General features: G+C 46.8%; 2 protein-coding genes across 2 annotated transcripts in view; one reads left to right on the forward strand and one right to left on the reverse strand.

Annotated features, from left to right (window-relative positions):
• Positions 1 to 22,729, reverse strand: part of sac3d1 (SAC3 domain containing 1) — a 512,754-nt gene that overhangs the window by 385,064 nt on the left and 104,961 nt on the right. The window lies entirely within an intron of this gene.
• Positions 88 to 7,553, forward strand: LOC144689272 (proteinase-activated receptor 3-like). The gene is made up of 2 exons (XM_078556360.1): positions 88 to 189; positions 6,324 to 7,553. The coding sequence occupies exons 1-2, from the start codon at positions 162 to 164 to the stop codon at positions 7,265 to 7,267; spliced, it is 972 nt and encodes a 323-aa protein (XP_078412486.1). The 5' UTR covers positions 88 to 161; the 3' UTR covers positions 7,268 to 7,553.

Consider the following 22,729-nt stretch of genomic DNA (forward strand, 5'->3'; position numbering starts at 1 on the left):
CTGTAAATTCACTCTTACAGGAAATTTGACTGTTCTTGCATCACCTCTGATAGCTGAGAATTGGCTGTTGCAATAGGATAGCTTCATTTGTGTTTAATAACAGGAGTAACTGTGACACGGTGCTGCTCCCTCTCCAGCAAGTTCCACTCTGCAGATTTACAATGCATTATTCTCCCAGAAACAGCGATGGTAAGTTTGTTGCATAATGCTGTTTATCAGAAGGTTTAATGGTTGTTATCTTTTCCTTACTGGCTGTGGATTAAAGGGCAGTGTGCAGGTCAGTGTATTAGAAACCACATCTTTTCCTGAGCCTGAATGGAGTTGCTTACAGCCTGATAATTTACTTCATTTGCTGCCTGTAACACCTCAAGTGAAATGAGATTAGAGTCAACCTAAATCTTACTGTCCAGAACAACACTTCCTGGCAATTTGCCTTTTCAATTCTCAGGATATAGGCAACGCTGACAAGATGGGCCATTTTGCCCATCCCTAATTGCCCTTGAGAAGGTGGTGGTGAGCTGCCTTCTTGAACCACTGCAGTCCATGTGGTGTAGGTACACCCACAGTGCTGTTAGGGAGGGAGTTCCAGGATTTTGACCCAGTGACAGTGAAGGAACGGCGATATATTTCCAAATTGGGATAGTGTGTGATGTGAAGAGTAGAGATGATTGGGTTCCCATGCACCTGCCACCCTTGCCCTTCTAGGTGGTAGTGGTCAGAGATTTGGAAGGAGCAATTAAAGGAGACTTGGTGAGTAGTTGCAATGCCTCTTGTAGACAGTGCTCCTGTAACAGTAACATGGGGCCGAAATGATTGACCATCTTCCTTTGTGCTAAGTATGACTCCAACCAGTGGAGAGTTTTCCCCCTGATTCCCATTGAGTCCAGTTTTGCTAATGCTCCTTGATGCCACACTCGGTCAAATGTGGCCTTGGTGTCAAGGGCAGTCACTCTCACCTCACTTCAGGGGTTCAGCTCTTTTGTCCATGTTTGAAGGCTGTCATGAGGTCAGTAGCTGAATGGCCCTGACGGAACCCAAACTGAGCATTGATCAAAGAAACTGCAGCATCCTGGATAATGTCGAGCTTCTTGAGGTTGTTCAGCCTCCACTTGTGCAGACGCGTAGTGAGCACTCCATCATGTTTCTAATCCCAACTTGATAGGAGCAGCTGGTGTAGTGATAATATCACTGGGCCAATAATCCAAAGGCCCAGGCTAATGCTCTGGGGAACACAGCAGCTGGTGGAATTTAAATTCAATTAATAAAATCTAGGATATAAAACTAGTCTTAGTAATGGTGACTATGAAACTATGAAAAACCCATGTGGGATTCAGGGTAATGTGGCAAACTGGATAAAAGGTTGGCTTTGTGACAGGAAACAAAGGGTAATGGTCGATGGATACCCTTGCGAATGGAAAGTTGTCTCAAGTGGTGTTCCACAGGGCTTGGTGTTAGGACCCTTGCTGTTTGTGTTATATATTAACGATTTGGACGTGAACGTGGGGGGGCACGATTGGGAAATTTGCAGATGACACAAAGATTGGCCGAGTAGTGGATAGTGTAGAGGATAGCCATAACCTCCAAAACGATATAGATGGGTTGGTGGAGTGGCTGGTAAAGTGGCAGATCGATTTTAACATAGAGAAGTGTGAGGTCATACATTTAAGGAGGTCAAACAGTTACATGGATTACACAATAAATGGGAATATACTAAGAGGGGTAGATGAAGTGAGAGATCTTGGCGTACAAGTACACAGGTCCCTGAAGGCAGCAATTCAAGTAGACAAGGTTGTAAAGAAGGCATATGGAAAGCTCTCCTTCATTGGCAGAGGTATAGAATATAAAAGTAAGGATATAATGTTGGAATTATATAAAACACTGGTGAGGCCACAACTGGAGTATTGTGTGCAGTTCTGGTCACCACATTACAGGAAGGACGTAATAGCTCTGGAGAGAGTGCAGAGGAGGTTTACAAGAATGTTGCCAGGGTTAGAAAAGTGTAGCTACGAGGAGAGATTGGATAGGTTGGGGTTATTTTCCTCAGAACAAAGAAGGCTGAGAGGTGACTTGATTGAGGTGTACAAAATTATGTGGGGAATAGATAGAGTGGACAGGATAAAATTGTTTCCCTTGGTGGGGAATTCTAGAACCAGGGGACATAGATTCAATATAAGTGGCAGAAGGTGTAGGGGGGAAATGAGGAAGAACTTTTTTACGCAGAGGGTAGTGGGTGTCTGGAATTCACTGCCCAAGTTGGTGGTAGAGGCAGAAACTCTAAACTCTTTTAAAAAGTACCTGGATCTGCACCTTAAGTGCTGTAAGCTGCAGAGCTATGGGCCGGGTGCAGGAAGGTGGGATTAGAAAGGGCACCTAGGTGTCCTTGGACTAGCATGGACAAGATGGGCTGAATGGCCTCCTTCTGTGCTGTAACTTTTCTACGGTTCTATGGTTCACTAATGCCCTTTAGGGAAGGAAATGGCTGAACAAGGCAATTAGGGATAGGCAGCAAATACTGGCCTTGGCAGTGATGTCCACATCCAAAAGATGAAGAAGAGCCAGTTGACACTGTGAATCCAGCTGCTGCACTGTTTCCATGCTTTTGTAGTTAGGCTGGTGAAAATGATCAGTTCTTGCCCAGGGCTAATCTCCAAGATATCATGAATGGTCTCCAAAGGCAACAACCATCTTCCTTTGTATCAGATATAACTCTAGCTGAGGACATTCTTCTCTTCGACCACCCCGCCCCCCCCTCCAACCCTTCGGGCCTCAGGTTTTGCAGGGACCATGGAGCCACATTCAGCTGATTGCTACCTTGATGTCCAGGGCAATCACACTCATCTCTCTTCTAGTTAACAGCTCATGTCTGTAACTGCATCAAGGCTGTGATGATGTGTGGAAATAAGTGGTTCTGCTGGAGGGTCAGTGAGCTGGTTGTTGGTTACTTGGCTGATGACACTTGCGAATTCCTTCCATATCTTTCCTGATGACTGGGAGGAGGCTGATAGAGTGGTGACGGACTGGGTTACATTTTTACTGTTTGTTGTGGTGAGGACAAACTTGGGAAATTTTCCACATTATTGAGTAGATGTCAGTGTTAGCTGAACTGGAACAGCTTGTCCAGCTTTGGTACACCAGAGATAGGGCCAAAGTTTCCAAGATCTGTTGATATTCTTGTGTCTATGGTACTCGGCCTGCTTCCTACTTTCATCTGGAGTGAATCACAGAATGGCTACAACAAAGATAGAGGCCATTCGACCCCTGTGTCCATGCTGGCTCCTTACCAGAGCAACTCAGCTAGTCCCACTCACCTCTCTTCCCCTGCAGCCCTGCAAATCTTTTCTCTCCATATAATTATCCAATTCCCTTTTGAAAGCCTCAGTTGAACCTGCCTCCACCACGCTCTCAGGTGGTGCATTCCACATCCTAATCTTTCGCTGCATGAAAAGGATTTTCCTCATGTTGCTGTTGCTTCTTTTACCTTAAATCTATCCCCTGTGGTTCTCAGTCCTTCCACCATTGGGAAGTTTCTGCCTATCTACCCTGTCCAGATCCCTCATCATTTTGAATACCTCAATCAAATCTCCTCTGAACCCTGTTTTCTCCAAGGAAAACAGTCCCAACTTCTCCAATCTATCTACGTAACTGAAGTTCTTCATCCCTGGGACCATTCTTGTGAATCTTTTTTGCACTCTCTCTAATGCCTTCACATCCTAAAGTGTGGTGCCCAGAACTGGATGCAGCACTCCAGTTGAGGTCGAATCAGTGTTGTATACAGGTTTAATATAACTTCCGTGCTTTTGTACTCCACGCCTCTATTGATAAAGTACAGGATCCTGTATGCTTTATTCACCATGATGTCTGCCCTGTCACCTTCAACGATTTATGCACATATACACCCAGGTTCCTCTGCTCCTGCACTCCCTTTAGAATTGTACCCTTTATTTTACATTGCCTTTCTGCATTTTTAACATCAAAATGAATCACTTCACACTTCCCTGCATTAAATTTTAACTGCCACTTGTCTGGACATTCCACTAGCCCATGTCCTTTTGAAGTCCATCACTCTCCTTACAATTCACAACATTTCCAAGTTTGTGTCATTTGAAAATTTGTGCCCTAGGTCATTAACATAAATCAAGAGAAGCAATGGTCCTGACCCCTGGGGAACCTCTCTGTAAACCTTCCTCCAGACTGACAAACAACACTAATCTCTACTCCCTGCCACTCAACCAACTCCGTATCTAAGCTGCTACTGACAATTTTATTCCATGGGCTTCAACTTTGCCGACAAGCCTATTAAGTGGCACTTTATGAAACGTCTTTTGAATATCCATGTACAGCACATCAACTGCATTATCAATTCTCTCTGTTACCTCATTAAAAAAATCAAGCAGGCCTTTAACAAATTAATGTTGAGTTTTCTCAATTAATCCACGTTTATCTAAGCGACTGTTAATTTTGTCCTGAATTATCATTTCCAAAAGTTTTCCCACCCACCAAGGTTAAACTGACTGGCCTGCAGTTGCTGTGTCTATCCTTATTGCCTTGCTAAACAATGGTGAAACATTTGTATTTCCACTATCCTCTGGCACCACTGATGTATCTAAGGAGGACTGGAAAATCATGGCCAGTGCCTCTGCAATTTCCACTCTCCTTTCCCTCAGTACCTTTGTCACTAGTCGCTGGCTAAGGCAGCATTCATTACCAATTCCTAATTTCCTTTATGAAATTTAAGTACAGACAACTTTTCTAATTCCTCATTTTAGTTTAATCCATCAAGAATCTCAACCATTTCCTCTTTCATTATGACTTTGGTAGCATCTTCTTCCTTGGTAAAAACAGATGCAAAGCACTAATTTAGTATCTCAACCATGCCCCTTGCCTCCATGTGTAAATACATTTCTGTTGCCTAATCAGCCATACTCCTCCTTATATCACCCCTTCATTATTTATACACAGATAGAAGATTTTTGAATTTTCTTTTATGTTGGCTGCCAGTCTCTTCTCGTACTCTCACTTTGCATCTCTTATTTGTTCTAGCACATCCTCTCTGAACTTTCTATAGTCAGCCTGTTTCTCACTTATGTTATCAACCTGACATCTGTCATATGCACTTGTTTTCTGCTTCATCTTAATCTCTATCTTTTTGTCATCCATGGAGCTCTGGCTTTGTCTACTCTACCTTTCCACCTCATGGGAATATACCGTGACTGTACCAGAACCACCTCCTCTTTAAAGTTTTGACTTACCAATCTTTGATTCCAGTATCCCTCGGCCAGGTATTTTCTCACCCCATTGAAATTTGTCTCCCCCAGTTAATTATTTTTACGCTGGATTGTTCCTTGTTCTTTTCCATAGTCAGCCTAAAACTCATGATAAAATTATCACTGTTCCCTAAATGTTCCCCTAGTGACACTTGATCCAATTGTCCCATCTCATTCCCACAAATCAGACCCAGCAGTGCCTCTTTCCTGGAAATATACTGATGTAGAATATTCTCCCGAACACATTTTGAAACTCTTGCCTGCCCCCCACCCCCCAGCCTGCCCCCCACCCCCCAGCCTGCCCCCCACCCCCCAGCCTGCCCTGTCCTTTATATTGCTACTATCCCAGTCTATAGTTTAAATTCCCCATTATAACTATTCTAGAATAGTTGGTTCAGACTCACAGTCCAATCACAGATCACAACCTGTCCCTCTCTCAAGCCTCCCGTTTTGTCAGCTGACCCAGCCTATCTACAATGATGGGAAATGTGGAGGGAGGCCAGTGGAATCATCCATTTGGCTCATTTGCCTGGATGATTAAAAACACTTCAAGCCAAGCCCTTACACTCATGTTGGGCAGTTCATGAAAAGCTATGTTCACGAAATCTCCTCCCCTGTAAAGTGCCTGTAGGTCTATTATCCAAGATTATTACGATTTCTAAACCTAAGAATTATAAAAGATTCAAAATTTCAGAGGAATATCAGGATTTTATCATTGGATGACCAATCAGTGACTTTTGATTTGATTGGATTCATTGCCAGGGAAGGGACCCCATATAGAAGACGATGAGTTAAGCACATATAATCCAGCTCCTTCACATTATCCAGGCAGTTATTACTCCAAAATCCTTTCATTCCTAAATCATCTCATCAGTATTAGTGTTTGGACAAAAAAAGCTCTCCAGCTCCTCTTGGGATTTGACACTCTCCCCAAGCGCTAAGGAAGGTTCTGTTGTTGTTGGGGACAAATTTCTTCATTTCACAATGATGATAGATATATTACCCTAAAAACTGGAAATAAAAACCAGAAAGAATAAACAATCTGCTTCATGTTTTCAGATGGGAGCATTGTACCACAGTCAGGAGGAGTTGCTGCAGCAAACATTCCAAATTCCACTGCAGTTGATGTAAATAATGAGGCCATATCTCAACTGATCAATCCCATCACCACAAAGTTGATCCCTGTCTTATACATCCTAGTGTTTGGCATTGGGCTCCCAACAAATGTTCTGGCTCTTTTGACAATGGCTGCCAAAAGCAAGAAACCTTCCACCATCTTCCTGATCAACTTGGCGACTGCCGAACTTCTCCTGATCCTGATGCTGCCGTTCAAGATCTCCTACCACCTCCTGGGCAATGACTGGCTCTTTGGTGAGGGACTCTGTCGGACAATGACCGCCTTCTTCTACGGGAACATGTACTGCTCCATCCTGCTGCTCACCTTCATCAGCATCGACAGATACTTCGCTCTGGTCCGTCCATTTTTCTCCAAGCGTTTCAGGGGCAATCGGGTTGCCTTAAGTGTTTGTGCTGTCATTTGGGTGGCAGTTGTTCTCTTTGTTTGGCCTTTTCTTTCTGTTCAACAGTCCTTTATAATCAAGGGTCTAAATATCACCACGTGCTATGATGTGTATCTAAAGGATAATCAGACTGTGTATTTCTATTACTGGTTAATTGTTGTGATATTAGGATTTTTCATTCCGAGCCTCGTCACTCTATTCTGTTACAGTCTTGTAATCAGATCTTTAACAGTTAATGATATAAAGTACAAAAAGGCAGCAAAAATCACTCTCTTAATACTGTTTGTATATCTAGTATGTTTCACTCCCAGTAATATCGTGCTGCTGGTGCACCAATGGATGCCTGAACTCCATAAACATTACATGTTCTTACTGTGTCTGAGTAGCTTTAACAGCTGCTTTGATCCTTTCCTCTATTATTATATTTCTGAGGATTGTAGAAACAAAAGGATAATCTGTTTCAAGAAAGTAAGTGCTGGATAATTACTTGATGAACTTTCTCAGGTTTCCCACTTTCTCAGGTGTGTGGATCCACAAGCTGGGAACCATAATTGATGCCAGAAATTGGGCTGGAAATCGTGCCCCTCCAACCACACTGCAGAATAATGAGTTAATTGTTATGGTAATGAGCTAGTGATGTGTATCATGATGTAACAGTGACATCAGCAGTCATGTGCTAGAGACTCTGTGGAGCAGATGGAACAGTCCATACTCATGTGAGATATACCAACTCCGTAATCTTTCTTGTATATCATGTTAATAAAGCAGTTTGAAGTAACTACCTGAATCAGCCCAGGATTACTCATGATAAGATAGACCACGCGACCAACATACAAAACATCTGCTACCACCCCAGGAATCTTCTGCTCAAGCCTGGCCAATTCCCAATGCGATTGATTCTGAACCTGCTGCCTGATTGTATATCAGGTGTGAGCTGTCACCTAGAATAGAAAACCCTGACATTCAATCCATTAACATCATAAAAGCTCCTGGGAATAAATACTAGGTGCTGCCTTTCAGATGAGACATTAAACAGAGGCTCCATCTGCCTGCTCGGGGATTTGGAGAGGATCCCATGGCTGGAGTTCTCCCCAGTGCGTTGGCCAATATTTACCCCTCAATCAACATCAGAAAACACAAAAACACATGAACTGGTCATCATCACATTGATGTTTGTGGGATCTTGTTGCACCTACATTACAACAGTGTCTACATTTCAGAAATTACTTCATTGCCTTTGCTTCAGGATATCCCGAGGTTGTGCCAGGCATGATAGAAATGCAAGTCTTTCTTTTTCACAAAGCAAGCCATTCCCCCTCAGCTGCAAGCTGAAAATCTGCTCCTAAAACCCATGCAAATATTTCTTTCACTGAATGTCCCCATTTTTCTCTCTCTGAATCCAATCATCCTTTCCCTCTATTTCTCTTTCTGTACATGCTTGGAAATCTCATTAGTTAATGAGATGGATTGTTGGTCCTGTCTTTCGGGTTCCTGATAGAAATATAGAAACCAGGAGCAGGAGTAGACCATTCGGCCCCTCCAGCCTGCTCTGCCATACAATATGATCATGGCTGATCCTCTCTCTCAACGCCAGATGTTTCTGTAATCCTCATTGCATACTGTTATTATCTCAAACACCAGCAAGGTAAAAGGCAAATTATCACCAAAGGATCCAATGGCAGGATACCAGGATTTGCCCCAACCCAACAAGACTTGACCCCACATCTCTAATAATGTAAAGCACGGAGACGGGATGAAAAATCCAAGTGTTTCTCAAAATACACATACTGAACATTGCACAAACTGGCCGAACAATGTGTGTCACTCAGCTCAACCCTCTCTGAAGCAAATCTCAAACCTACAAGCTCCCCTCTAAGTCACTCACCATCCTGACTTGGAAATATATCGCTGTTGTTTCACTGTCACTGGGTCAAAAGCCTGGAACACCCTTCCTAACAGCACTGTGGATGTACCTACACTACATGGGCTGCAGCAGTTCAAAAAGGCCGCTCACCACCACCTTCTCAAGGGCAACAAGGGACGTGCAATAAATGCTGGCCCAGCCAGCGAAGCCCTCATCCCGTGAAAGAAGTTTTAAAAACTAGGATTTCTACATGTGTGTATAAAGATGTGAAAGGTCCGAGGAATAGTCTGGTACAAAATTTCAACACTCGGAGTCCAGATGCAATATTCAAGTGGTTCCTTTATTACGCATGTGGGGTGCAAACACTGGGCAATCCAGGCGCTTCTCCACCGAGGTTCAAATGAGCACAGTTTATATACTTTTTACTACCAGTTACAACTTAATGGTATTAGTTAGACAAAGGCCACAGCACAATGACCTCCTGGTGGGCTGCTAATTGTGTTCTTGTACAGTAATTGCAGTGCAGAGACTGGATATTGTCCTTTTGGAGACAGCAAAGAATATATGTTTGTTCTATATAAATGGTTTATGGAGGCTGACTGGATGTGGTACGATGCCATCAGACGGTGTGAAATGGCCTTCCCCATTACTTGATCGAGTCATCCCGTGTCCCCGCCCGTGTGTGTCTCCTATTTCCTAATTGTAAATTTACAGCTGAGCCCTTTGTAAAAGTTTTTAGCTTTCATGTTAGGCTGTGATTGTCTGTGTATGCTTTGGCACCCTAACTGCTGGTCCTGGCTGGCACTTTAAAATAAATCCAAATTTTCTGCACCTTCAGTCCCCCCTTTTGTGTGCGTAACCGTTAGGTTAAGCTAGCCAATTAATCTGCATCCGATGGTTCTGTCATGGCTACGGTGGTACCAATCCGAGCAAGTTCTATGGGCCATGGCATCAGCCGGACCTCTCCCCAAGTTTTTAAGCTTCCTAATGTCCGACACTCCTGTCTCTCCGGTGGTGCGCGGCCACCAAGACGGGAGGCTGGGACCCTACTACATTAATATTGTGTCCTGTCCCAGCAGCCATTATTGCTCCTTTAATATTATTTTTGTCCTGTGTCGAAGGGCTTTCTTCTTACAGGTGCAACATGCTGTAATTCCCTATGCCAATGCTAACACTAGCTGCACTGCGACGAGTATATGAGAGATTATTCTTATCCAGGGGTATATATCCACATTCAGCCCCTAGTCCCACACTTGCTCCCACCATGTCGGATCTCTCAATTGCTCTTCCGTATCATTGATTAGCCTTTTAAACACCGCCTGTAACACGTAATAATGTTTCATCACCTTTCATAAGTCACCTTTAATCTTTGTCAGTTTTTCAGGAAGGTGGGGAATTGGGGCCTGCTTAGGTTCCTTATACTGTTCCAGGGTATCGTGGAGTGTGTCGGAGGCGATGACTGAGACCTGACCCCTTTGTTGAATGTACACCATTCGCGTGTGTCTGATAGTAACTGGGAGCTGGAGTTTAAAGCAGAAGTTGGGGGTGGTGATGTTGCAATGTAGGCTCCAGTACATGTATGACTGCTCAGTAGTTTTCACACAGTATTTCCTCTTTACCTTATATCCTGAGTGGGTGTGATGGCTTTCTCTGTGTGTAATTTCTAACATACAACCCTCCGTTCGGTTGTACCTACAATCGTCTAGCACCCACCCCCCGTTCCGACTGGATGGGGGCAAATCGTGAGGGTACCTTTCCTCCTGCACCCACTCAGTGATACCCCGTGTATGCCCTCATTCTTGTGTATGGCATGTCTATGGGTAGTACTGGAGGGAGTCATTGTCTCAGATTAACCCAATGTTGGTACTGAGGGTACAGGCCCGTGTCTGCTGTGACTGAGGGGATTGCCAATACCATGCCTATCATGTTCATTTGGTTTGTGGTGCACTTCTGAATCACCGGACACACCTTGGTCATTCCTTTCAATGTACAGGCGTCGATGACGCCTGGGTTCTTGGCCATCCCCTGCAACCGGGTACTGTTGATCCAGCCCGGTAGCTACCCCCTTTCTGGGCCAGATTGTGTCTTAATTGTCCGATCATCCACTGGCCGTAAGTGTGGCACAGCTGGCTTTTTTGGGTGCTGTCCTCTTGTCGTTCCTCCCATTCTATTAATTGGTTGCTGGTTTTAGCATGGGTCTCTATAATGTGTACGCTTTCCAATAGAGATGCCACACTCTTGCCCCCTAGGGCCGCTGCCGTTTCTCCGCCCCTCACTGCTCTTATGAGCAGCTGCCTTATGATCCCTTTAAGATTCGTGACCTGAGAGTTGATTCCTTGAATGTCGAGAGAGTTTGCCAGGGAAGTCCCTGTGTTCACCCCTGTCAGTACATTGTTAACTCTTCTGGCGGTGGAAAGCAGGATGTCCCCTGAATCTAGTGGCGCCCGTGGCGTCGTCCGCCTGATTAATCACAGCCTTACTCAGTAATTTGTATGGTTTTTGTAGGGGCGCTTGGTTACTGCAATACTCAGGCAGTTGTATACCTGCCAGGTTCATAATTACCTGTACAATTTCATGTTTAATGTTATCATACAATAGTTCACCATCCCTATACAGTACCAGTCCATTCTGTGGCCCAGGGGTCATGTCTGGGCAAGGTAGTCTCTGTGGTGTCGTAGTGTCCTGTGATAGCGGGGTGGTGTCGGTCCGGGGTCCGCCGTTGTAGTCAACTCTGCGTGTTTAGGCCTCAAGGTCCAATGCCAGGTATCCGTCATTCCCAAATCCTCCTCTCCGGGACAGTGACCCCAGTTGTTGTTGTTCCGGGGTGTGAAGGTAACTTGCAAAAAATCTCTCACACATTGTATCTGGACCTGTGCCCCCTTCGCACATGTCCAGGGTCTGTCCGAACCATCACTGACCTGGAAGTATATTGGGCCCTCATTTTTCCATCAGGGTTCCATTCCCATATGCGAGCTCTACCCTGGGCTCTCTCCATCGCTCATTCCAACGGATAGTTCCATAAACCTGGTGCTGCACTTGAAGAGCACTGACCTTTCCGTTGAGATATTCACACCTCCTTTCACGTAATATCAGTCCCTGATATTCTTGTAGTATAAGCCCATACAGGCCACTGCTTCATGGTTTATGTTCTGTATGCTGGTGGCTGCAATAGCCAGGGCTCTGGTAATGATTATCGACACCCAGCTTTTTTCCATCTTGGCGTGGAGGTTACCCGGTTATTGTTATTTCTGTAATGAAGCAGACTGCTGGTGATCACCAGGGTTTAGGTTGGATATAAGAGGCAGCTTTCTCCTTTTCACCCCTCCTTGTGCACAGCCCACAGTGACCCTCCCCGTAGTTGAGGATTCCCCCTTTTGTCTTTCGGATGGCCAGTCCTCCAGATTGGGAATGAATCCTAAACCACTTGGCTAACACAGTATGGGCTGCTCGTTGTCTTCTTTACCCCCACTGCCCGGTAATTCAGTCTTTCTTACTTACATCATTTACATCCACCTTTTCAGTTGTGACCAGTGTTTTCCACCTACCCTTTCCCTTCATATCGACACAGGCACATGAATCGCTGGTCAAAATAATTTCGTACAGTCCTGTCCATTTTGGGGCAAAACCCGGTTGGCTCGGAGTAATTTGAACAAACACCATGTCTCCAACCTCAGCCGGTGGTGATGGGGGTCCCCCTTTTGTCCTCTCTTCTAAATCCCTGATTGCCTGTTGGTCCTTCACTTCCTGTTGTAATTCCTTTAGCTGTCCAGCCAATTGCTTAATACAGTTTTTAATTTTATCTCTGATGGGTCCCATATCCTTGCTTCTGGTGGCTATGCCCTCTGGCAATCACATAGCCCTTCTGGTCATCAACTCATAAGGGGTTAACCCAGTTGTCCTGTTGGGGGTAGCCCTCAGTCGCATCAATATGCAGGGGAGCACATCCACCCATCCCCTACCAGTTGCTGCGATTGCCTTTCCAATAGCGTTTTTTAATGTGTGGTTCATATGTTCTAACATTCCTGAGCTTTGTGGATGGTAAGGTACGTGAAATATATGTTTTACCCCGAGCAGCTCACACGTCCTTTTCATAATGCTGCCCGTAAAATGCATTCCTTGATCCGAATCTACCTGTAAAGGGATTCCCCACCTTGGTACTACTTCCAAAGCGAGGATCTTTGTGACTGTGGTGGCGCTGCAGTCCCTGGTGGGGAAAGCCTCCACCCATCTAGTGAACTGGTCGATTATGACCAGGCAGCATCTCTTTCCCCTGTTGTCGGGAAGGGGTCCCGTAAAATCTATCTGTAGGTTTTCCCACGGGCCCTTGGGGCGCAGCTGGTGTGATAGCCTTACTTTGATCGGTTTGCCAGGGTTATGCTGGGCGCAAATGATGCATCTCTGACAATACTTGGCTATATCCCTGCCAATGCCAGTCCACCACCAGTTCTGAAGCAGTCTACTGAGCATACTGCCTCGTCCGCTGTGGTCTGGTTCGTGATACAGTTTCAACAGGGTGTATTGTATACAATTCAGGGCCATTGCTAACAACCCTTTCCTCCAAATTCCGTCTTTTCCCGTGGTGACCCCTGCCCTTCTCCACTTTTCCTCCTCCTTGGGATCTGTATCTGCCTGTAATTTCTGCACATTCATCTCCTCTGGGCTATATGCAGCCACTTGGACTAGGCGCGGTTCCTCTTTCTCGGCTGCCTCTTTGGCCGCTGCGTCTGCCAGCACATTGCCCCTTTGTTGCTGGTTTTCCACCTTCCTATGCGCCTGTATTTTAATAACTGCCACCTCTGCAAGCGCCCGAGCTGCTTCCACTAACTCTCGTACTACATTCTCGTGTCTTATGTGCCCCCTCCTGAGGTGATGAATCTCCTCCTATTCCAGGCTGCCATGTAGTCGTGGATACCCCGAATGCATACTGGCTGTCAGTACACACGTTCACCCTCTTGCCTTTAGCCGCTTTGAGGGCTTCCATAAGGGCAATCAGTTCGGCTACCTGAGCTGACAGGGCCCCTTCTAATCCCCCTTTTAGGATAGCCTCTTCGTTCTGGACTACGACTGCCCACCCCAGTCCAAAGTTGCCCGTTTATGTATCTTCTAGATCCATCCACACAGAGGGTCAAATCTGGGTTCTCAAGTGGTTCATCTGAGATGCCCCCCTCCACCTCTTGGTCTAATCTCATCTGACACTGGTGTGGTTCCCCTTTGGATATCAATCCGTCTGCTGGATTAACTTTAGTATCCCTTATGATCTGTTCGGCCTTATCTTTTGGTAGTAACACAGCTTCCCCTGCCGCCCATCTGGAGTCTGACTCAGCTTCTCAATCATGACCTGATGGAAGATGTTGGGGCTGTTGTGGAATTCCTATGGGAGCCTCGCCCAGGTATACTGTCTCCCTCCCACTGTGAAAGTGAATTTATCTTGGGATTCCTGGTCCAGTGGTATCGACCAAAATCCATTGGCTACATCTAAAACTGTAAATATTTTATGTTCGGGTTTTTACAATGAAAGCACACCTCGGGTTTAGGGACGGCTGTCGCAATGGCCACTGTTTCAGTGGGGTCTGTAACCTCCACTGCCGACACCTTTATCTTAGTTTTCCCTAGGCGGTTATCTACCCCGGTGGCCCATCTTTCTAGCTCATCATATGTGTTCTTGTCTACTAGCCCGGTGTCTAGGATTGCCTGGTGGGCCCGGGCCCGGTGTCTAGGATTGCCTGGTGGGCCAGGCTAAGGCCATCCTTGTACAATTGCATAAACTATATATCGTCTCGGTTCGGCGCAGCACCTACACCCCCGTAGTTACAATATGCCTCAAACTTCCGATTGCCATATTCATGGGCACCCTCGCCCTTTTCTTGTTTTACTCCAGTCACTATATTCCAATTAACTGGAGCTTGCACTAAGACTTGTGCTATTTCTGCTGTAAAGGCTCAGAAATTGGCTTGCCTGGTCTGTCTGGTTGTCCGGGCACCAGGGGCACATACTCTATCTTAATTGGGGCCACGGGAAATGGGGGTGGTGATTCCCAACCCGCTTCCCCTTGTTCCTCATATTCTGCTGTCTGTTCCACCAGCCCATTCCAATCTACATTATCTGCGTACTGTGGAGCTACTGGTAGCTGTGTTACAGCTGGCGAAACTGACATGAGATTTTTGCCTGTACCAGCTCTTCATTTTGGGATTTATTGGCCAACATTCTATTTACTCTCTTACTTAACTCTACCTGTTATCTTAACATTAGGATCCGTGCTTTATCAGCTTTGTCTTTTTTCTGGTTATCCCACCATTCTCTCTGATCAGCAGGTGAGTAAAATGGGTTCCAATTGTTCTTCATCATTTTGCCTATCAATTTCTTATTTTTGTCAGCTAAATGCCATGCCAGGGATTCCTCTGGTCCCCACTCGAGTTTGTCACTACTGGCCATCTCTGGGTAAGACGGTCGGGGTATAGTTGTCATCTGAGGTACAGTTCTTACCTGGGTCCTTTCTGACTGAACTCGTTACTTGCGACTAATACCGGATGTAATTATAGCAATCTATAATACAAGTGTTTCTACCCCACCTTTATCACCCCTTGAACTATTGCCTGGAACCTAGGCTTCAGATACACGAGGCGCCTGACACTTCCTGGGCCGGGACAGAGTCGGATTTATTATGAATAAAAGTGTACTCACACTGTGATTTGTCCCGGTTCCCCGTGAGTGTCCTGCGTCTTTTGTATCTTGCCGACCATGCCAATTGAAAGGTCCGAGGAATACTCTGGTACAAAATTTCAACACTCGGAGTCCAGATGCAATATTCAACTGGTTCCTTTATTACGCATGCGGGGAGCAAACGGTGAGCAATCCAGGTGCTTCTCCACCGAGGTTCAAATGAGCACAGTTTATATATTTTTTACTACCAGTTACAACTTAATGGTATTAGTTAGACAAAGACCACAGCACAATGACACCAACCCCCACCCCGACCCCCACCCCCCAGACTGATAATTGTGTTCTTGTATAGTAATTGCAGTGCAGAGACTGGATATTGTCCTTTTGGAGACAGCAATGTATGAAAGAATGTATGTTTGCTCTATACAAAAGGTTTACGGGGGCTGACTGGATGTGGTTCGAGGCCATCAGACGGTGTTAAATGGCCCTCCCCATTACTTGATCGAGTCATCCCGTGTCCCTGCCCGTGTGTGTCTCCCATTTCCTAATTGCAAATTTATAGCTGAGCCCTTTGTACAAGTTTTTAGCTTTCATGTAAGGGTGTGATTGGCTGTGTATGCTTTGGCGCCTGAGCTGCTGGCCCTGGCTGGCACTTTAAAATAAATCCAAATTGTCTGCATCTTCAGATGCTTAGCCCTGGACTTGTGCTGTTCGCTGATTCAATTAAAGGGATTAATTTCTTTAACAATGAGAGGCCGGAATTTTCCCATCCTGCCTGTGGCGGGTTTCGTGACCAGCAGGTGTGGGGAATCCAGCCGGAAGCAAAAAGTCTTAAATCCGTCGTTGTAAGAGCATGTTGCAATTCTCCCGACGGTGAGTTCATGGTGGGTTGGTTATCCCACCGACTAGTGACGCGAATGCCATTTGCATTCATTAGCATGTCATGAATGCTCATTAAAACAGCTGCTTGCCGGAATCTTGTCTCACCTTCCAACCTTCCGTCACGCCAGCGGAAAGTTATGTCGGCGCCAAACCCGTTTGAAAAGGGGTGGGGTGCACAAGTCAGACCTCAGCTCGCTGGTGACTTCGAGGTGAGTAGAACATCCATAGCCTACCTGCCATAGCGCTGCGCCGGTCTTGTTGCGATGAACGTCACTCTGCTGGGGCTGTAGGGTCGGTCTGCTCCTGCTCTTTGTCTACATTGTCCCGAGGAACACCCCTGTGCTGTGGTACTCATACAGGCCTCCACTTTCAGAGACTAGCACTTCAACCAGGGGGTGGGCTGTGAGGCGAGGATGCAGTTGATGAACATGAAGGGGGCAACAGGGAGGGAAGACAGTGGAATGGCAGTGAGGGGAAGGGTGAACACGATGGGAGCCTCTGTGGGGTTGACCTCTAACCTCTTGTTGCCACCGGAGTGAGCCGGAGTCGGCTTAGAAAGAAAGGAGGAAGACCTCCTTGTGATGAAAGCCACTGAAAGCCAATGGCTTCTTTCGCACTGTTAAAGGGCTACTCAGAACTCAGTGGCTTCACATCACAGTCGCTGCATCTCAAGAGCAACACACAGGAATATAGAATTTGGGAACGCAGACAAATAGTGAAGGAGGCACAGCTGCATCATATACGGCATTCCATCAATGAAGGCCAGTCACCTGTTCACCAGATTTGACACTCCTAATGGGCCAAAGGGCATTCGCTCATTGACCGTGAACAACTGATTGGTCATTGTCCCAGACACCAACATCACAATCCCTGGATATGTCCTGCCCCACTGGCAGGAAAGGCACAGCAGAGGTGGTGACAATGTGGTATACAGTTGGGAGGGAGTTGCCCTGGGAGTCCTCCATATCGACTCTAGACCCCAAGAAGTCTCATGGCATCAGGTCAAACATGGGCAAGGAAACCTCCTGCTGATTACCACGTACCGCCCTCCCTCAGCTGATGAATCAGAGCTCCTCCATGTTGAACATCACTTGGAGGAAGCACTGAGGGTGGCAAGGGCGCAGAATGTGCTCTGGGTGGGGGACTTCACTGTCCATCACCAAGAGTGGCTCAGTAGCACCACTACTGACCGAGCTGGCCGAGCCCTAAATGACATAGCTTCCAGGCTGGGTCTGCGGTAGGTGGTGAGGGAACCAACAAGAGGGAAAACATACTTGGCCTCATCCTCACCAACCTGCCTGCCGCAGATGCATTTGTCCATGACAGTATTGGTAGGAGTGACCACCACACAGTCCTTGTGGAGATGAAGTCCTGCCTTCACATTGAGGATACCCTCCATTGTGTTGTGTGGCACTACCACCGTGCTAAATGGGGCAGATTTTGAACAGGTCTCAAAACTCAAGACTGGGCATCCATGAAGCGCTGTCAGCCATCAGCAGCATCAGAATTGTACTCAAACACAATCTGTAATCTCATGGCCCAGCATATCCCCCACTCTACCATTACCGTCAAGCAAGGGGATCAACCCTGGTTCAATGAAGAGTGCAGGAGGGCATGCCAGGAGCAGCGCCAGGCATACCTAAAAATGAGGTGTCAACCTGGTGAAGCTAAAAAACAGGACTACTTCCGTGCCAAACAGCATAAGCAGCAAGTGATAGTTAGAGCTAATCGTTCCCACAACCAACGGATCAGATCTAAGTTCTGCAGTCCTGCCACATCCAGTCGCGAATGGTGGTGGACAATTAAATAACTCATTGGAAGAGGAGGCTCCACAAATATCCCCATCCTCAATGATGGAGGAGCCCAGGACAACAGTGCAAAAGATAAGGCTGAAGCATTCACAACAATCTTCAGCCAGAAGTGCCGAATGGATGATCCATCTCGGCCTCCTCCGGAAGTCCCCAACATCACAGATGCCAGCCTTCAGCTAATTCAATTCACTCCACGTGACATCAAGAAACGACTGAAGGCACTAGATACTGCAAAGGCTACAGGCCCTGGCAATATTCCGGCATTAGTACTGAAGACTTGTGCTCCAGAAAATGCCGCGTTCCAGTAACAGTTACAACACTGGCATCTACCCGGCTATGTGGAAAATTGCCCAGGTTTGTCCTGCACACAATAAGCAGGACAAATCCAACCCGGCCAATTACCGCACCATCAGCCTACTCTCCATCATCAGTAAAGTAATGGAAGGGGTCATCAACAGTGCTGTCAAGCAGCACTTGCTTAACAATAGCCTGCTCAATGATGCCCAGTTTTTGTTCCGTCAGGACCACTCAGCTCCTGACCTCATTACAGCTTTGGTTCAAACATGGACAAAAGTGCTGAACTCCTGAGGTGCTGTGAGAGTGACTGCCTTTGACATCAAGGCAGCATTTGACCGAATGTGGCATCAAGGAGCCCGAGCAAAGCTGGAGTCAGTGGGAATCAGGGGGAAAACTCTCCGCTGGTTGGAGTCATACCTAGCACAAAGGAAGATGGTTGTGGTTGTTGGAGATCAATCATCACAGCTCCAGGACATCACTGCAGGAGTTCCTCAGGGTAGTGTCCTCGGCCCAACCATCTTCAGCTGCTTCATCAAACACCTTCCTTCCATCATAAGGTCAGGAGTGGGGATGTTCGCTGATGATTGCACAATGTTCAGCACCATTCGTGACTTCTCATATACTGAAGCAGTCCATGTCCAAATGCGGCAAGACCTGGACAATATCCAGGCTTGGGCTGACAAGTGGCAAGTAACATTTGCACCACACAAGTGTCAGGCAATGACCATCTCCAACAAGAGAGAATCCAACCATCACCCTTTGACGTTCAATGGCATTACCATCACTGAATCCCCCACTAGCAACATCCTGGGGGTTACCATTGACCAGAAACTGAACTGGACTAGCCATATAAACACTTTGGCTACAAGAGCAGGTCAGAGGCTAAGAATCATGTGGCGAGTAACTCACCTCCTGACTCCCAAAGCCTGTCCACCATCTACAAGGCACAAGTCAGGAGTGTGATGGAATACTCCCCACTTGCCTGTATGAGTGCATCTCCAACAACACTCAAGAAGCTGAACACCATCCACGACAAAGCAGCCCGCTTGATTGGCTTGGAGTGTCCTGAGAGGAGGCCCCGGAGTGTCCGGCTGATACTCATCCTGTGGGTGCCCATGGGCCCTGCACTGACTCCTGCAGGAGATGGTGGGGGAACCTGGAGGGTGGTCAAGGTGCTTCGTTCCCATGTCGCCCACATCCTGATGGTGCCCACCAGGGTGTGTGGACAAGGAGTGCAGGGCCGAACGCAAATCCAGCAAGAGCTGCTGGACCAAGGTCTCCATGGTGGTCGCCAGCCTTACCATGGTGACCACAAGGCACTCGCATGTCGGAGACCCAACCTCAGACAGAACGCAGATGGACTCCTCTATCATTCGTTCTAGTCTGCTGAATGACTGCTGAATCTCTGCCTGATGTTCTGCTGCCATCTTCAGCCTTGAGTTGGCAGCCGCTTCCAGAGGCTCATCATCTGACTCAGACCGAGCAGGTGGCTGGTCTCCAGCAGCCGTTCGAGTGCCGGAGACCTGGGCTGTCCCTGTCTCCAGCTGCTGCAGGTACGTGTCAGTGAGGTGTTCCCCAGAAAGTGAGCCTGGGCCTAATCTACATCTGTGCCCGGTCGATGTGTGTGTGTCTGAGCTGGTGGAGGGTGTGTGTGAGCGCTGTGACGGTTCTTCCAGAGCTTCCTGCTTGGATGAAGTCTGGGGTCCACCCTGGTGCTGGACTGGCTTGGGGGCCTCGATCTGCTAGAAAATAGAGTTTCAGTTAATGAGCATGAGCTCGATAAGACTGCACGTGACTCACTGTGAATGTCAGGGTTTGATGAGGTGATGGAGCTGTGGTCTGCACTGGGTTGGTGGGAGAGGCCGGTCTCCCCTCCCCCACAGGAGCGACCCCTGTCCTCCCCAGCTAGCTCAGCTGCAGCCTCCTCAAACTCACTGAGGGTGATGATGTCGGCTGTCCTTCCTCCGGTCTGCGCTCTCTCGCTCCTGTTGTGCCCCAGCTTGTCCTGTATGAAGAGGAAAGAGAGGCAGGTGATGAGAAGGGACGGAGCAGAGTTTGGGTGAGTTGCTTGTCCCCTGTGTGTGGGGAGCCCTCCCCAGAAGGGCCAGAGGATGGAGTGTGAGCAACATGATCAATGGGATGGTGGTGATGTGAAAGTCTCGGATGGAGAATAAGCGTTGATGTGTCCCCTGCTAATGGTTGTGTGGGATCCCTGAAGAGAGTAGCTATTGGAGTGTATGATGCCACGATGAGAGTTTGATATCGGAGGGTGTTGAAGGATGACTTACCCTAGCGGAGCGGATGAGATCATTCAGCCTCTTCCTGCACTGGATGGCATTTCGGGCACCAGTGCCAGCCACACTGACCTGCTCCGCGATGGCCTCCCAGGCCAGAGAGGTGAGGCTGCTGCGCTTCCTGCAGCCATCCCTGGGATAGAGCACTTGCCCGTGTGCCTGAACCCCTCAGGTTAAGACCTGGAGGGCCTGGTGCGTGAAGTGGGTGCTGCATTTCTCTTCAGGCTCTTGGCCTTCCTCTTCTGGCTGCCGGACATCTCTGGTGGGCTGGAGAGAGTGAGGCTGTGTGCTGGACTGCCCTGTAAATATGGCGTCCGGACCAGTGAACCCGCCAGCTGACGGTGGCCACACACGAAACCACTCCCAAACTGCCAGCTGATTCGGGTGGCTACGCGCCTTTGCATAATTAACGAGGCTCCAAGCACAGTATCTGGCGCGAGTTTCCACCATTCCCAACAGCGGGATGGGCGCTACCGAAACTGCCCACCACCACACTTAGCCTCAGTTCTGGAAAATTTCGCCCATTGTGTGAGATTGTAACTCCTGTAAGGGATATGGCATCGCATGAAAGAACGTCTCCTGTACAGAATATTCCTCTTGTATCTCAAAAATGTATGAACCTGACTTTTCTCCACAAGAGATTGACATTGTTTGGAATATATCCTGTTTCCCTGTATGGATTATGCAGCCTGTGGTGATTTTACCAGATCCCACGATGTACCAGAGACTAAACTGCCCCAGTAACCTACACCAGCCCAAGGAGCAGAGATTATGTAAAATTAACCAAATGGACAAAGTACTTTGTCCACAATGTACATTTTTTTATTTAACCAAAATTACATAGTTTAAATTAATGAATGGAATTTAGAGAGCAATGTAGGGGCTCAGGGAGCATTGGAACATAGAGGATAAGGTCTTCTAGCTCATCCTGCCTGTGGCACAGTGCAGACACTTTACACCACGTCTGAAAGCTAACCTTCTGGTGAAGGGACTAACCAGTTAAAAAAACCTGGATAAATTAGGAGAAAATCTGGGGAATCCTCTCCAACCTCATTGGTTGATCAAAACCAGTGCAGGAGATCACTCTGATGAGTGTTACTCAGAGCCTAGTGCTTGGACAGAGGGGTCCAGGGCTGGCACTACCACGAGGCGAACTAGGTGCATGCACCTAGGGTACCACGATTTGTGGGAGGGTGGGGGGCAGCAAAGATTCTGCTGGCTTTTTGAAAAAATCAGAGCTGAAACCCGGCGTTTTTAAAAAATTAGTCCCATAATTCATCATCAGCAACCAATGAGGGAAGAAAATCAAACTTCCATCACCATAAGGCATTGCCATGCAGTGACATCACATCCAACATAGCACTGCCAATCAAATCCAAACCTCCTCAACCTGAAATAAAAGCCAGGAGGGCTCTGATTGGCTGGGATTTTGGCCAGTTGCGATGGAATTGGTGGGGTTTGAATTTCATTGAGATCAGGTGTGAACAGTAAGCATTAATTTGACGATGATGGGTGTGAATGGGAGTTCAGATCACTTCACTGCTGACTGAGTCAATGTTATGACACAGCAGCATGGTAAATGCTGAGCTGTTCAAATCCCAGAGTGAAACTTGAAACAACTGTCACAACTAATTTTCAATTTGTATGTTTCGAGGTGCGGGCTTTGAATTAAGTAATCATAAGACCACTGAGTCTTAGGTTTTTATAAAGCTAAATTAAACATTTATTAATAAAAGGAAAGATTGCAAGCACATACATATGTCTACAAATTACTGCTACACTAATTTTTAAATCCCCTAGTTAATCTGATTCCCAGTTACATCCCCATTAAGGCAACAGTAAAGCACAAAGATTTTAAAAGACACAGGCAAAGTATTCTGAACAGTCAAATTCAAAGTGAGTTTTCTTAACATCAGTCCCTGAAGGCAGCAGTTTAAGGCATGGATGCTGAAGGCTTTTCACACTTGTTGAATCTTAGCCTGCCTTCCCTTACACACAGCCTTCCCTCCTTTATACATATTTTCCCCATTGAATGCAAATTCCCATTGTTTCATTATGCCTTTGGACTTTATCTTCCTGATAATAAAACCCTCTCATAGCACTAAGTTTTACCAGTAATCTTCGGGAAAAATAAACA

The sequence above is a fragment of the Cetorhinus maximus genome, chromosome 13 (assembly GCF_964194155.1).
Source record: "Cetorhinus maximus chromosome 13, sCetMax3.hap1.1, whole genome shotgun sequence".
Classification (NCBI taxonomy): domain Eukaryota; kingdom Metazoa; phylum Chordata; class Chondrichthyes; order Lamniformes; family Cetorhinidae; genus Cetorhinus; species Cetorhinus maximus.

Coding starts and splice junctions, on each gene's coding strand:
- LOC144689272 (XM_078556360.1), top strand. CDS start 162: ATGCATTATTCTCCCAGAAACAGCGATG. Junction 190..6,323: donor TTCTCCCAGAAACAGCGATG/GTAAGTTTGTTG, acceptor TCATGTTTTCAG/ATGGGAGCATTGTACCACAG.